This window comes from Pararge aegeria, chromosome 13 (assembly GCF_905163445.1).
Source record: "Pararge aegeria chromosome 13, ilParAegt1.1, whole genome shotgun sequence".
NCBI classification, from domain to species: Eukaryota; Metazoa; Arthropoda; class Insecta; order Lepidoptera; family Nymphalidae; genus Pararge; species Pararge aegeria.
In genome coordinates this window covers 17,403,652-17,416,688 of record NC_053192.1, presented here as the reverse complement: position 1 = coordinate 17,416,688, position 13,037 = coordinate 17,403,652, and the positions used below count along the sequence as shown (strand labels likewise).

General features: G+C 38.8%; 2 protein-coding genes across 2 annotated transcripts in view; one reads left to right on the top strand and one right to left on the bottom strand.

Annotated features, from left to right (window-relative positions):
- LOC120628557 overlaps positions 1-13,037 on the top strand; it is a 70,841-nt gene that overhangs the window by 22,886 nt on the left and 34,918 nt on the right. The gene's annotated exons all lie outside the window — the stretch shown is intronic.
- The window catches only part of LOC120628558 (transforming growth factor beta-1-induced transcript 1 protein), a 33,741-nt gene that overhangs the window by 3,754 nt on the left and 16,950 nt on the right, over positions 1-13,037 (bottom strand). Inside the window, exons 2-3 of the mRNA XM_039896979.1 lie at positions 11,716-11,775; positions 8,169-8,342 (exon numbers count right to left, since the gene is read on the bottom strand). Of these exons, the coding sequence (XP_039752913.1) occupies positions 8,169-8,342; positions 11,716-11,775 (234 nt within the window). The remainder of the gene's footprint in view (positions 1-8,168; positions 8,343-11,715; positions 11,776-13,037) is intronic.

Sequence of the window (13,037 nt, the reverse complement as noted above, 5' to 3'; positions counted from 1 at the left end):
AGAGCCTTTTGCGTACGACAAAAAAAAGCTTTCGTCTTTATAATATTAGTACAGATACAAGTACAGTTATATCGCCGACGACGTATAGATCTCGCGCAGATTTTTTCACAAACAGGGTGATGTCACCGCGGAGACAATGGCGCTATTTGTGGAACGAATGCCCTCCGCATTATCACAATGGTGAGACGTGGTTCCGCCTGCTCCGGGACCGGAATACAATTATACCCGCGACTTAAAACATTACAGTTCAATGGCTAAACGTAACTAACTTTAAAATATCCTGGGATTGTTTGAAAACGAGAAGAGTAGCTGAGTACAAAGTCTGAGAAATACACAATACATATATAAATCGTCGACAAAGACGTGCCGCTAAGCGATTTAGTGTTCTGGTGCGATGTCGCGTAGAAACCGATTAGGGATATGACTACCTTACTCCCTAACAGGTTAGCCCGCTACCATCTTCGACTGCATCATCGCTTACCACCAGGTGAGATTGCAGTCAAGGGCTAAGTTATAGTGGAATAAAAAAAAAGAAGGGGCGCCATCTAGTTACAATATTGGAGAACCGCACTGACACTGGATGGCGCTCTCTAGATTACATATAATTTGTAGTTAACTATCACGCGATCGAAAAAGCAAACTTAGGTATGAAATCTCAAACTTGGTGGCGATGCCGTGTGGTGACGGCAGATAAGAATACAGAAGTCACCATACATCTATTTACCTCGAGTATCGTACGAGGCTACTAAAGGAATATAACGGAGAACGGTCAGCAGCTTCTTCCGTGCTAGTACTATCTTCTGCGATCACCAACCCGTCTGCCTTGCGTGGTGATTATGAGCAAACCCTCCCGTTGGGAGAGACCTTTAGTCCAGCAGTGGTCTGTTATATGTATGTAGGCTTTGCTGATGAACGTATCAGTGAAATCCTGGTTATTGGGCCCGCGATCGACTCCCGGACGCGCCTCTTACTTTTGGGAGATATGCGCGTTTTAAATAATTGACTATCACTGCCTTAACCTTGAGGGAAAACATCGTGACATAACTAAAATGCCTGTTCTCCATAATGTTCCCAATTGCGTATAAGGTCCACCATTTAAAAGGTCGCGCTTAGACTGCGTGGTTGACTATACGGCTTAAGCTCTTTACATTCCAATTAGACCCGTGCCATAGAGTGGTGGTAACAGGTTCCGCAAATCCGCTTTGGAGAAGCGTGGCGGATCTAGGTTCTAAACCCTCTCTTATAGAAGAAAGGGAGTTACCATTAACACCCTTTCTTCTATGAGAGAGCCCATGCTGAGGATAGTGATGAAAGAAATAGTGATAGTGATGAGAGACGCGTGACACATACTTTGTCAGCATAGATAACGTATGCATGCTACTTTGCTTCTGTACAAAGCCTTCACTAAGGAATTGATTTGTGGGGACGAGGTTCCGAAATGGAACGCCTTTTTAATTGCATAAGCGGCCAGTCAGTATACTAGCTCACGTATCGCAAGACACCCCAGCTCGACCCTACTTTATTAGATTAGGTATTTTAACACTTCCTTGCTTACTCATTTATAAATGTAGCAATATACGTAGCGCAGCACAGAAACGAGATTGCCAAAAGGAATCATTGTTACTTACGGTATCCTCATAGACTTCTATCCAAATATCACAGCCCTAAAAAAGCGACACGTGTCTCATTGTAAGATGGACCTTTGAAAAGTAGATCGAAACTGCAACGTTTCCTACTAAATGACGCTACAGTCGCTATAACACTGATGTGAAAAGCATGTACTAATTTCGGCATCGATTCGATTAGGAGATCGATTAGGAGAGCCGTAGCTTAATTGGAAAAAGCGCTCAGGCCGCGATTGCCAGAGAGTCGCAGGTTCAAATCCTGTCGGTTCCGAAAATTTTTATATGCATTTTAATTTATAAAATTGATAATTCCTCCAAGTGTAGGTAAAATCACTAATAAAAATTAAAAAAAAAAAGTATAAGAGATGCATAATTTATTCAGGAAAAAACTAAAGACTTGGCTTGTCGAGAAAGCTTTCTACAGTTATAATGAATTCTTGGAAATTTAATTATTGTGCAAATTTACATTACTTATTTGTATTTGTTATAGAATAATTTTATAATGCTTGATATAATAAGGCATGATATAATTTACTATTTAGTAACTTCTTTGTGACTATTAACTACTGACTATTGAGGCGCTCGATGAAGGAAACTCAAATATATTGACAGCCAGTTGGCGTACTGGGCAGCGACCCTGCTTTCTGCGTCCAAGGCCGTGGGTTCGATTCCCACAACTGGAGATGTTTGTGTGATGAACATGAATGTTTTTCAGTGTTATATTCATAAAAATATTCATCAGATATCTATCTTAGTACCCATGACACAAGCTACGCTTACTTTGGGGCTAGATGGCTAGATGTATTGTCGTAGTATATCGACCGCAGTAACATGATCTTAATCTTGAATATAATTTACCATGTAGTGGGTGCAAATGATTCACTCCACAGTGCGTGAGGTTTGACTCAGAGCGCACCTTATACGGCGACGAAAGCCACTATTCTTACGCCTTGAGTACGCATGCTTTCAAAAAGCTGCCTTTTCACGAAAGACGTAGATACAAGGATGCGTACAGTAGGTAGGTAGCTTCTACGTGACAAATGCTTTGTATTTTTTATTTTTTGCTTTTATAATATTTATCAAAGAGTTTTTTTAGCACAAGTGAACTTAAAAGTATGTAAAAAGATCTCTCAATATGGGCCAGGTAGTTTGATGGAAAATATAAACAACCTAAAGTACTAAAGTTTTTTTATAGTAACTCTCTTTAAATTAACTATTTTCTAAAGCTCATTTAGTAACATTCCTCTACTATAAAACGTTGTTAAATATTTAAGATGCTATTTACTGAATGTAACCGACAAATGTTTTTCAGTACCAAAAATAAATCGGTCCAAAAATAGAGTAATTTTAAAACTAAGTTCATTATCAAGAAATTTAGATTTTTACATCTGCATCGTCTATAAGCTACGTATGTCAAGTGCCCTCCAATGCGGTCGCTTCCTCTTGGTCTTTTCACTTTTTGTGAGTTATACCTATCCAACTTCCGAACGTGCGTTTCGAAGGTTCACCTCAAAGAGGGAAAAGAATCGCATTGAGAGCCCTCCTCCTATTTTCATCAGCGAACATCGAGAGACCCGTCTATCACCCCCATATACGGTAACTCTAAGTAATATTCAAAATACTTAATTAAAGTTTACAACACCACTAATAGAAAATTAAAACGTAAATTTTCACATTTAGAAATTTGGAAGCAGCTGATCAAATTAAGTCCTTTTTTACGCTACTTGAAACGACCGTCATTGATTAAATTTATAACTCCTGAGCACGGCGCCTGAGTTACATCTGATATAGGATGCTTCTTGTATACCATACAACAAATTCAATTTTCTTATTTTTTTACTTATGAATAATACCTTACATTCGACAGATTAACTGTCAAAAAGTGTCAAGATTACTGACAAAAAATGTACACATTTCATGTATAATCCAAATTCGCATCATGTGACTAGACACGGCTGTAGTGGGCGACAAGCATTATTCAGGGAATCCTTTTTTAATAATATGTACGGATTACATCACACAAACAAAAAATAATCGATCGGAAACATAAATCGATACACATTAAGTTTTTATACTCGACCATTCATTAGTTGACACCTCACGCCGCCTGACTCATCCGATTCACGCATACTATTGTTTTTTATCCCATTGAAGCTATCTTCAGACGTTCCAACTTGCCGACAGCGTACACGTTGTAACTGTCTACATGCAATCGAGAGTAAGTTACCCACAAGTTTGATTTAATAGTTGTAAATAGCAACTACTTTCGGTGCAACACAGCTGCTGTAATTTTCCTGCCAGTTTGCTATTTAAGAGGTTTTGTAAGGTTTTTTACTTTAAGCAACTTCCATTCATCATCATATGAACCCATTACCAACCCATTACAGGGGACAGGTCTAATCCCACAATGAGAAAAGCGTGGTCGACCCACGCTGACCCAGTGCGGACTGGTGGAGTCCATGCATCTTTAAGAACACCCGTCAGGCATGCATTATTCCTTACGATGTTTTCCTTCACCGTTTGAAGCTAGTTTCTTAATGACAAGGTTGCTTGGAAGCATCCGACTCCGCTTTCATCTCTCACAAGATAGAAAAATGAATTTTAAAATGTAAAATGTAAATTGTTGATATTGGAAAAGAGCAACTGCTGACGGCTTCTTCTCGGTAGAATCAGGTCCATGCCCAGCATTGAGACCGATTTATGTTGTTGCTGAATTTTATATATAACTTTATTAAATAATAGTAGTAACTAATAACAACCGTTTATTAAATTCAAAATTCATTTATTTTAAGTAGGCCCAGTTTATAAACACTTTTGAAACGTCAAGTCAGTATGTTTGTAGTGACTCTATAACCGGTTCGGAAGGCAGATTCCACCGAGAAGATCCGGCAAGAAACTCAGCAGATTGCTCTTTTTCAACAAAATTTTACAGTTTGCGATCTTTTAAATTTTCTACCTTGAGAGAGATGAGAGCGGAGTTTGCTTCCACCTTGTCGTAATGAAATTCATCAATGGTTAGTAACCACGATTAATTAAATGAGTTTTAAGAAATTGTTTAAAATTATGCGTTGGCAGGTTCAAAATTACCTTTTTACTTTATTAAACAAAAAAAAGGTACATCATTTGACACATCTGTTGGGGGGAATTCAAACATCACCTTGCTCATAATAAAAAGTATTAACAGGTGAACAGATCCGTCCCTAAGCTAGGAATTAACCTGTATTCTAGATAACACCGACGTTGTATAATTTTTTTTATAGACTAACAAAAATTATAAAAATGAATCAGACATAAATCAGTTGCAAAACTTAAAACTGTCAACATGACATTTTATATATATATATATATATATATACCATTCGCAACTCGGTGATCGGGATACCAATCATGCAAACAGTCCGTTCGACCCACGTTTGTCAAGTCGGCACGTCTGTAGATAAGTATCATATCTCCAGTCTCGAAGTCTCGAACTGTCGACGCAAGGTCAAGTTTGTACGTCTTAAAGATACATAATAATTTACACTGTTTATGTCCATTTGTAATTGCTTAATGTATATGTAACATATAGGTGATTATAAAAAGGTTAATTTGTAACATTGCGAGAGAATCTTATCTATTTGTTACTTTAAGATACTGCTTATGATTTAAGAGTTAACTGTTTATTTAACTGCCGCATAAATTACAATCTATTTTATGTTCTCCGTTGATATTCTGTATTAATTATTATATTCGAAGATCTTAATTTGAAAGTAAATAAATAAGTATACTACGACAATACACACATCGCCATCTAGCCTCATCATCATGTCAACGTGTGGAGGTCCACTTCTGAACATAGGTATTTTGTAGGGAGTTCCAAATACCGCGGGTTTGTGTCGCTTGAAAACATTAAAGGAACTCTCATCAGCACGGCTAACATGAGTAGTTAAATAAATAAATATATTAATGCAATACACGAATCGCCATCAAGCCCCAAAGTAAGCGTAGCTTGTGTTATGGATACTAAGATGACTGATTTTTTATGAATAAATAAATATAAAAATAAATAAATATACTATGACAATACACACACCGCCATCTAGCCCCAAAGTAAGCGTAGCTTGTGTTATGGGTTAGCACCCATAACACAAGCTACGATGACTGATGAATATTTTTTCAATGAATAATATACATAAATACTGATAAAATACGTTTAAACACTGAAAAACATTCCTGTTTATCACACAAACATTTTCCAGTTGTGGGAATCGAGCCCACGGCCTTTGACTCAGAAAGCAGGGTCTCTGCCGACTGCGCCAATCGGCCGAATAATATACATAAATACTTATAATATACAGATAAACACCCAGACACTGAAAACCGGTCGTCCACTCGTTGACATGATGAAGATGATGATGACATGGTATAAGAATGACCACAGACATCTAAAGGTACTCGTACATCACCACAGATTATTACGTTTGCGTTTTTGTTATATTCCAAAAAGATTGACTAATCGCAAGTCTATTCAACTCTTCCGATTAATTACCCATAATTACAAGTCGACAAAAAACAGAACGGGTTGTCATTTACAAAGTATCTTATCAAGCGGTTGTGACAGCCGCGTGGGAGCTCGTAAAACATTTTACCGTCGAATGAGAGCCAGCTATATTTGGTCAGCCTTACGTCATCTAATGACAATGATTTTCGCGTCATTTTCCCCGAAAAACGTCGCAATGCCCACGCCCTGTACTGCCGAAGGTATTGTCCAGAACAAATTCATATAATACCTAAAAAAACCGGTCACGACATACGTGTATCTCTACGTGATTAAATCAGAAATGAGGAGATCCGTAGAAGAACTAGAGTTACCGACACAGTTCAACGAGTCGCGAAGCTGAAGTGGCAAAGGGCGGGGCCCATAGATGGGAGTACCGATGGACGTTGGAGACTTAATGTGCTGGAATGGCGACCCCGTACCGTTAAACGCAGCGTAAGTCGGCCCCCAACTAGGTGGACAGATGACATCAGGAAATATTATGAAAATTAAGCCTAATTTGCCATACTCCGCGAAAAGTAGGAGAATCTGTATGGTTTCATTTGTAATTTCTAACTAACTAAACTATTTGGTAACTAGCCACGGCCAAAACCTCCCACCACACCAGACCAAAGAAAGTTCAGAAATTATAAATTCCCAAATTGTTTCCCTGCCGGGAATCGCACCCCGGACCTCCTACTTAAATTCACAGTGCTCACCGCTGCGCCAGGGAGGTCGTCAAAATCTGAATTTACACTAAGAACCTATTTCAAGTTTGTTAACGTTTATTTTTTTAAATATTGCTTCCATTTATGTTTTTGTTTTGAATTGCACGTTATAAACACATTTGCTACAATTGACTGATAATTACCCATTTGTGGTTAAACTCCCATTGTACGCTCTATATGGGTGTTGAGGAAATATCCCGCTCATTAAGCATTCCGCGTCGACACCGAGAGTGCATGCAGTAAAATGAAGCAAGGCCCAATGGCGTTTACGTGATACGAGTCGCAAACGCATAGCCACTTGAGATACTAACAAATGACGCCACCAATGTCGCAGTGTGTAAGGAAGATCACGACAGATATCAATTAGTTAGCGTATTATATCCAAAAATATCAACAACAACATCATCATCGAATTTGTGGGTAGCGACCCTGCTTTCTGAGTCCAAGGTCGTGCGTTCGGTTTCCACAACTGGAAAATGTTTGAGCGATGAACATGAATGTTTTTCAGTGTCTGGATGGGTATAAGTATTTATGTATATTATTCATAAAAATATTCATCATAACACAAGCTACGCTTACTTTGTGACTAATTGGCAATGTGCATGTACTGTCGTATCTATAATACAAGACTAAAAGCAGCGATAGCCCATTGGACTTCGACTCCATTGTCGAGGGAGAGTTCGAATCCAAGCAGGCACCATTAACTTTTCTAAGTTATGTGCGTTGTGAGCAATAAAACATCGAAAACATCGTGAGGAAACCTGCATGCCTGAGAGTTCTCCATAATGTTCTCGAAGGTGGGCGAAGTCCAACAATCCACTTAACCGCTTTTCACTGTTGGAGGAGACCCTTGGGTAGTGGGCCAATGAGTTGATATGAAGACACTGCTGGACTAACGGATTCACCCAACGAAAGTGTATGCCCGTTCTCCTTTACATTTCCTTAGTCGCCTCGTACGACACCCGCTGGAATAAAACGGGTGGTAACAACTGTTTTTTTATCTGCCGTCACCACACGGCACAGAATGCTAGATTATATCGTGATTATACCATATAATCGGTGGGGTCCCAAGGTGCTGGATCGGCGACCCCTTATAAAAAAGCGTAGTGTTGGTATAACCCATGTCGTCATGGACAGACGACATAAAACGAATAGCAGAGAGTCGTTTGTTGTAAGCGGAACAAAGCCGTAACGCCAATACCCAGCTGTGGACGTCTTGTATCCTCTGAAATCGACCGCCCCTAGATCGCGCCTTCAAATCCAGGACTAGGTAGAAGTGGTATAGAGTGTGGTACTCACGTCAGTGATGGGGTCCCCGCAGCCATGGCAGCGCGGGCTGTGGTGCTCGGAGTAGCAGGGCACGCAGTGCACGCCGCCGTCGTGCTGGTGGAACTTGGCGCCGTCGATCGGCTTCCGGCACGTGTTGCACGTGAAGTGCTCGGGGTGCCACTTCTTGTTGAGCGCTGTCACTATCTGCGGGCGGGAGTGCTGGGTCAGTGGGGTTTTAAATTTGGCTACGCACATCCGTGCACACCCTTCACTATGAAGCCAATGTGTCGAATTAGGGGAAACGCCCTTTCGAAAGGGTCATATAGATCTGATGAAGAGTTTTGGAGACAGGCAACGAAACTACATAATATCACACCTGTACACCCGAAAGAGTTACGCAGATATACTTATTCAGTATATCTAATTACACCCATATTTGTATAAAAGTTAGTACTTGCAAATTTTTCCGCGACTCGAAGCTAGTTTGCAGCTCATAGTATTCAAGTTGGTATAAGTTTTTAGTTGGTATAACTTTAATTGCAGAAGTCATGATTTTCTTATTTTTTTTTTATTTAAGGAAATTAAAATATCACTTTATATAACGGTGCAGAAAAACATCACGGGGAAACCCTGCATGCCTAAGAGTTCTCTATAATGTTTTCAAAGGCGTGTTAAGTCTACCAACCCGCACTTGGCCAGCGTGGTGGACTACAACCTATACCCTTCTCATTCTGTAGTGGGCCAGTAATGATGCTGAAAATGACCTTGGAGGACATCAATCCTTCCGGGAGTCAATTAAAGAAGACAGAATTAAAATTTACGTATATTTGTTTGCATATTAGAAAACGAGACATTGTAGAAGTGTTATTTTCTCTTATGACTGTCCTATTTACCATCTGATTTGTCTAATCGAATTCCAAACAGCCATATTCCAGCCGGTCTTTCCATTTCAACTTAATTAGTCAGCTCTGCTGACACAAACGACTCTGGTCGCGCTAAGCGCCAGATTGGATTAGCGGGGCCCGCCAAATATGGAGTCCATTTGCTATTAATATGTCATGTATGTATGTATGAACGTCGAGCAACACGCTACTGATCTAGGAGTGGACATACCGCCCCAGCCGACACGGACAGCTAAATACAGGCCTTAAAAAACTATAGCTGTAGTTTATGATGTGTTGAGTTTTTCAATTAAAAGTTCTGTCTACCGGCTCGGAGTTTTACCGTCGGTTCAAGTCAAAGTAACTAGCATGTGATTATAATTATTAGCCTACCTAATCAGTTTGGAGGAGTAGGGTCCATGCAGTCCTCCAAAAAATAGTAAGACACTAAAATCCCACCAACAACCTTATGTATGTATATTAAGGACTTGTATAGAATGTATTTTAACAAGTGTCTAAGCTGGCACATTATATGTAGCGGATGTTTTTCAAATAAAAATGATTTCATCATATCAACCTATTACCGGCCCACTATAGGCAGTGTCTCCTCCCACAGTGAGAAGGGGTCAAGGCCGTAGTCCACCACGCTGACTCAGTGCGGATTAGTGGACTCCGCACACCTTTGAGAACATTATGGAGAACTGTCAGATCTCAGGTGAAGCAAGTGATATTTTAATTGCTTAAAACGCACATAACTTGGAAAAGTTAGAGGTGCGTGCTGGGATTCGAACTCGTCCTCCAGAAGTGAAGTTGAATTCCTATCCACTGGGTTATCACCGCTTCAAAAAAAAAAATTACTGAAGAATCCAAATGATAAAATAAAATGATTTATTAAATCCAAAATAGTATACTGAAAATTCGCGCACTTTGATACCAGACAGGGTATGTTGACCCCATGGTCCGGTAATTTGACGAATAGAACATGGTGACTTGCCTCACGAAAGGGTGTTTACTTTTTGCGCTGACCCGTATAATAACATACAGTCGATTAGACCATAACCAAGTGAGAATGACAACGTAATTGGCCTGTTACTTTTTGTCTTGAAATCTTGAAGTGTTTATTTTGAAGTCTGAACAACTAGTGTCTATCACAGTCAGTGGCGTGCACTTCATACGTGCACAAAAGCACTGCATACCCTAAAATTTATATATATCTCGTGAAACGGGAGGATTTTTGCCGTTTTATTCAATTTTCCTGCTGTATGCATACCCTGGTAAGAAACCAAGTGCACGCCACTGATCACAGTCAGCAACAACTGTCAGCTTGAGAGAGTTTAACGCTACTTAGTTTGCTTAGAGTTTCTTATATACTAAACTAATTCCTGTAAGCTCAATAAATATGTAACTATTTAATAAAATTCTTTTCTTTTTGAAGTTATACTTCTTTTGGCGCCTTAGAGAAAAATTATGAGGGTATATTTTTTTATGCGCGCGAACATCGTCACAAAAACCGACACCCTGAAGTTAACTATAGGCAAAATTGTAGTTTCCAAAAGGGTTGAGTGTACACTTTCAATTGTCAAAGTATGCGGGATCATTCCGGTGATTTAATTGATTCAATTGTACAAAAATCTCAAGTTTTAATGTTCAGTAAAACTTGGTTGTACGATATTGAGATAACTAGATAATGCGTTATTATAAAACTTTCAATGTATTGAATACCTATTTTCTATTGGCCAACGATGATTTTTTTTAAAGAGTTATCTTGTTACGCCATAGACGACGTTAAGGAGTATGGTAGTCATACCCTTAATCGTATCTACGCGACATCGCAACGGAACACTAAATCGCTAAATCGCCACGGCCAAACCCTACCATCAGACCATACCAGAGAAAATTCAGCTAAATTCCCAAATTGAAAAATTCCCAAATCCCCTGCTGGGAATCGAACTTGATAGCTCCTAAAATTTCTGCTGCCAAGCAACATTGCGGTGTTGCGGTCTGAAGGGCGTTGTTGGCCGTGTAGCTACAGGTGCAAGAGGCCTTAACACCTACGCCTCAGTTTGATGGACACAGGGTAACACTATGAAGGTGTGTTCCGTGTTGCATGTTGCATATTTTAAAGGCGATGGTTTTCGACTTTAATCAAGTACGCCATCAGCTCGATCGACATTTATTATAATTAAAATAAAACTTCTCAGCCACCGCGTTGCATCACCCGTGCGCTTTATTATTTTGCTATCGCATAGCACTCTTTCTGGCTTTGCTTACTTACTCTTTAGGATCGTATCGTATGTTACACAGCCAAAAACTTTCTTTCATGAATTATTTGTAATTAGCTCTATGAAGTAAATTGTATTGGATATCATCTCTCACAAGATGGAAAAATGAATGTTAAAATGTAAAAGGTAAATTGTTGGTCTTGGAAAAGAGCAACTGCTGAGTTTCTTGCCTGCTTCTTCTTCCGAACCGGTGGTAGAGTCACTACAAACAGACTGACTTGACGTTTCAAAAGTGTTTATATAAGGCCTACTTGAAATAATTGAATTTTGGTAACCAACGTTGACCCAAGTCGGGAAATGAATGGATGACCGAGTCGGACCGGAGGTTTTGAAGTAGAACTTGACAACCGTCGGTTCCAGTTCCCTTAAATTTTCAATGTTTCCAACTTAGCGTAGTAATGCAAACGAACTCACTCTGCCGCTGATAGCTGCATTGCAGCTGTTGCAGATCACAGGGCCTCCGTCTTTCGTGGACTGTAACAAAATAAAAAGTAATTAAATAATATCATAATAATCTCTTTATTTCAGGCAATGCACCTAATAATACATTTAAAATAACAATGTTAGAGAAAAGAAAAAGAAATAATTAACAATATACAAAATCGTATTAAAATTAAAATTGCAGTATAAATCGATTAAAATTGCATGTCATAAATATATTATAATTAAAAAATATAACAACCAAATAAAATGATTTGAGATTCTTAGCTTTCTTACCCAAAAACTATATTATTCAATAAAAGATTTAGTGAGCATTAAGTTTACCAAATCTTAAAGTCAAAGTCAAAAATATCTTCATTCAAGTAGGTCCATAGATGGCACTTATGATGCGTACATTACATGAGAAATATGTTCACGGTAGTGAGATGACGGTGATAACCATATTCGTAAACTTAAAACTAAAGCTACGTTAAGGTGTGTAGCGGGGTTCGAACTGGGACCCCTGCAAATAATGCCAAACTGATAGGGGCAATCACCGCATGGGATCGTGTTGTTATTACCTAAAGTGCATGTAGTTAATTATAAAACTAAATACATTCTACGTCCATTACAAGTGTCTGACATTGACCTTGCTAATAATGTTGTTAATCTTGGCCGATAACGTTATTGCGATTTGGATTATTAGTATTCGTAGCTTTTTTAACATGATATCATCTATCCATATTTTATTATTTAATTTTAATTAGAAAACTTTATTTGCTAAAGATATCTCAATACATACATATAACAGTACATATATATAAATATATGTACATGTCTGGAAGGAATCACTTTGTCAAAATATTAAATCAAAAGAAGTATATTTATTTTACCATACCAAGTTTTTTTGTTTGTTTATGAAGTTATGATAACACTATTAAAGTTTTTAGTTTTAAGTTGACGAATACTGGTTATCACAATCGCTGACTTTAGTGTTAACATGTTAAATGTATGAAGCACACTACTTCATAAGCACACTATTCGTCTAGAGGCTACACAATACACCCCGACCCACCGCCTCGCATCGCCCGCCCGCGCTCTTGGTTCGTAGGGGTCCAGCGTGATGTTAAGTAGCCTACAACCTCCGTTATCAATTATTGCCCGATTAAATTTATTATTAGCATAGAAAACCTCTGCATTAACGAGGGCCTAAACAGTATAATAATGCAAACTGCATTCAAATCGGTCCATCCGTTTGACAGCTGCCACGAAATAGATCGACATACATAGAAATGAAATCAATAAAATTACTACTT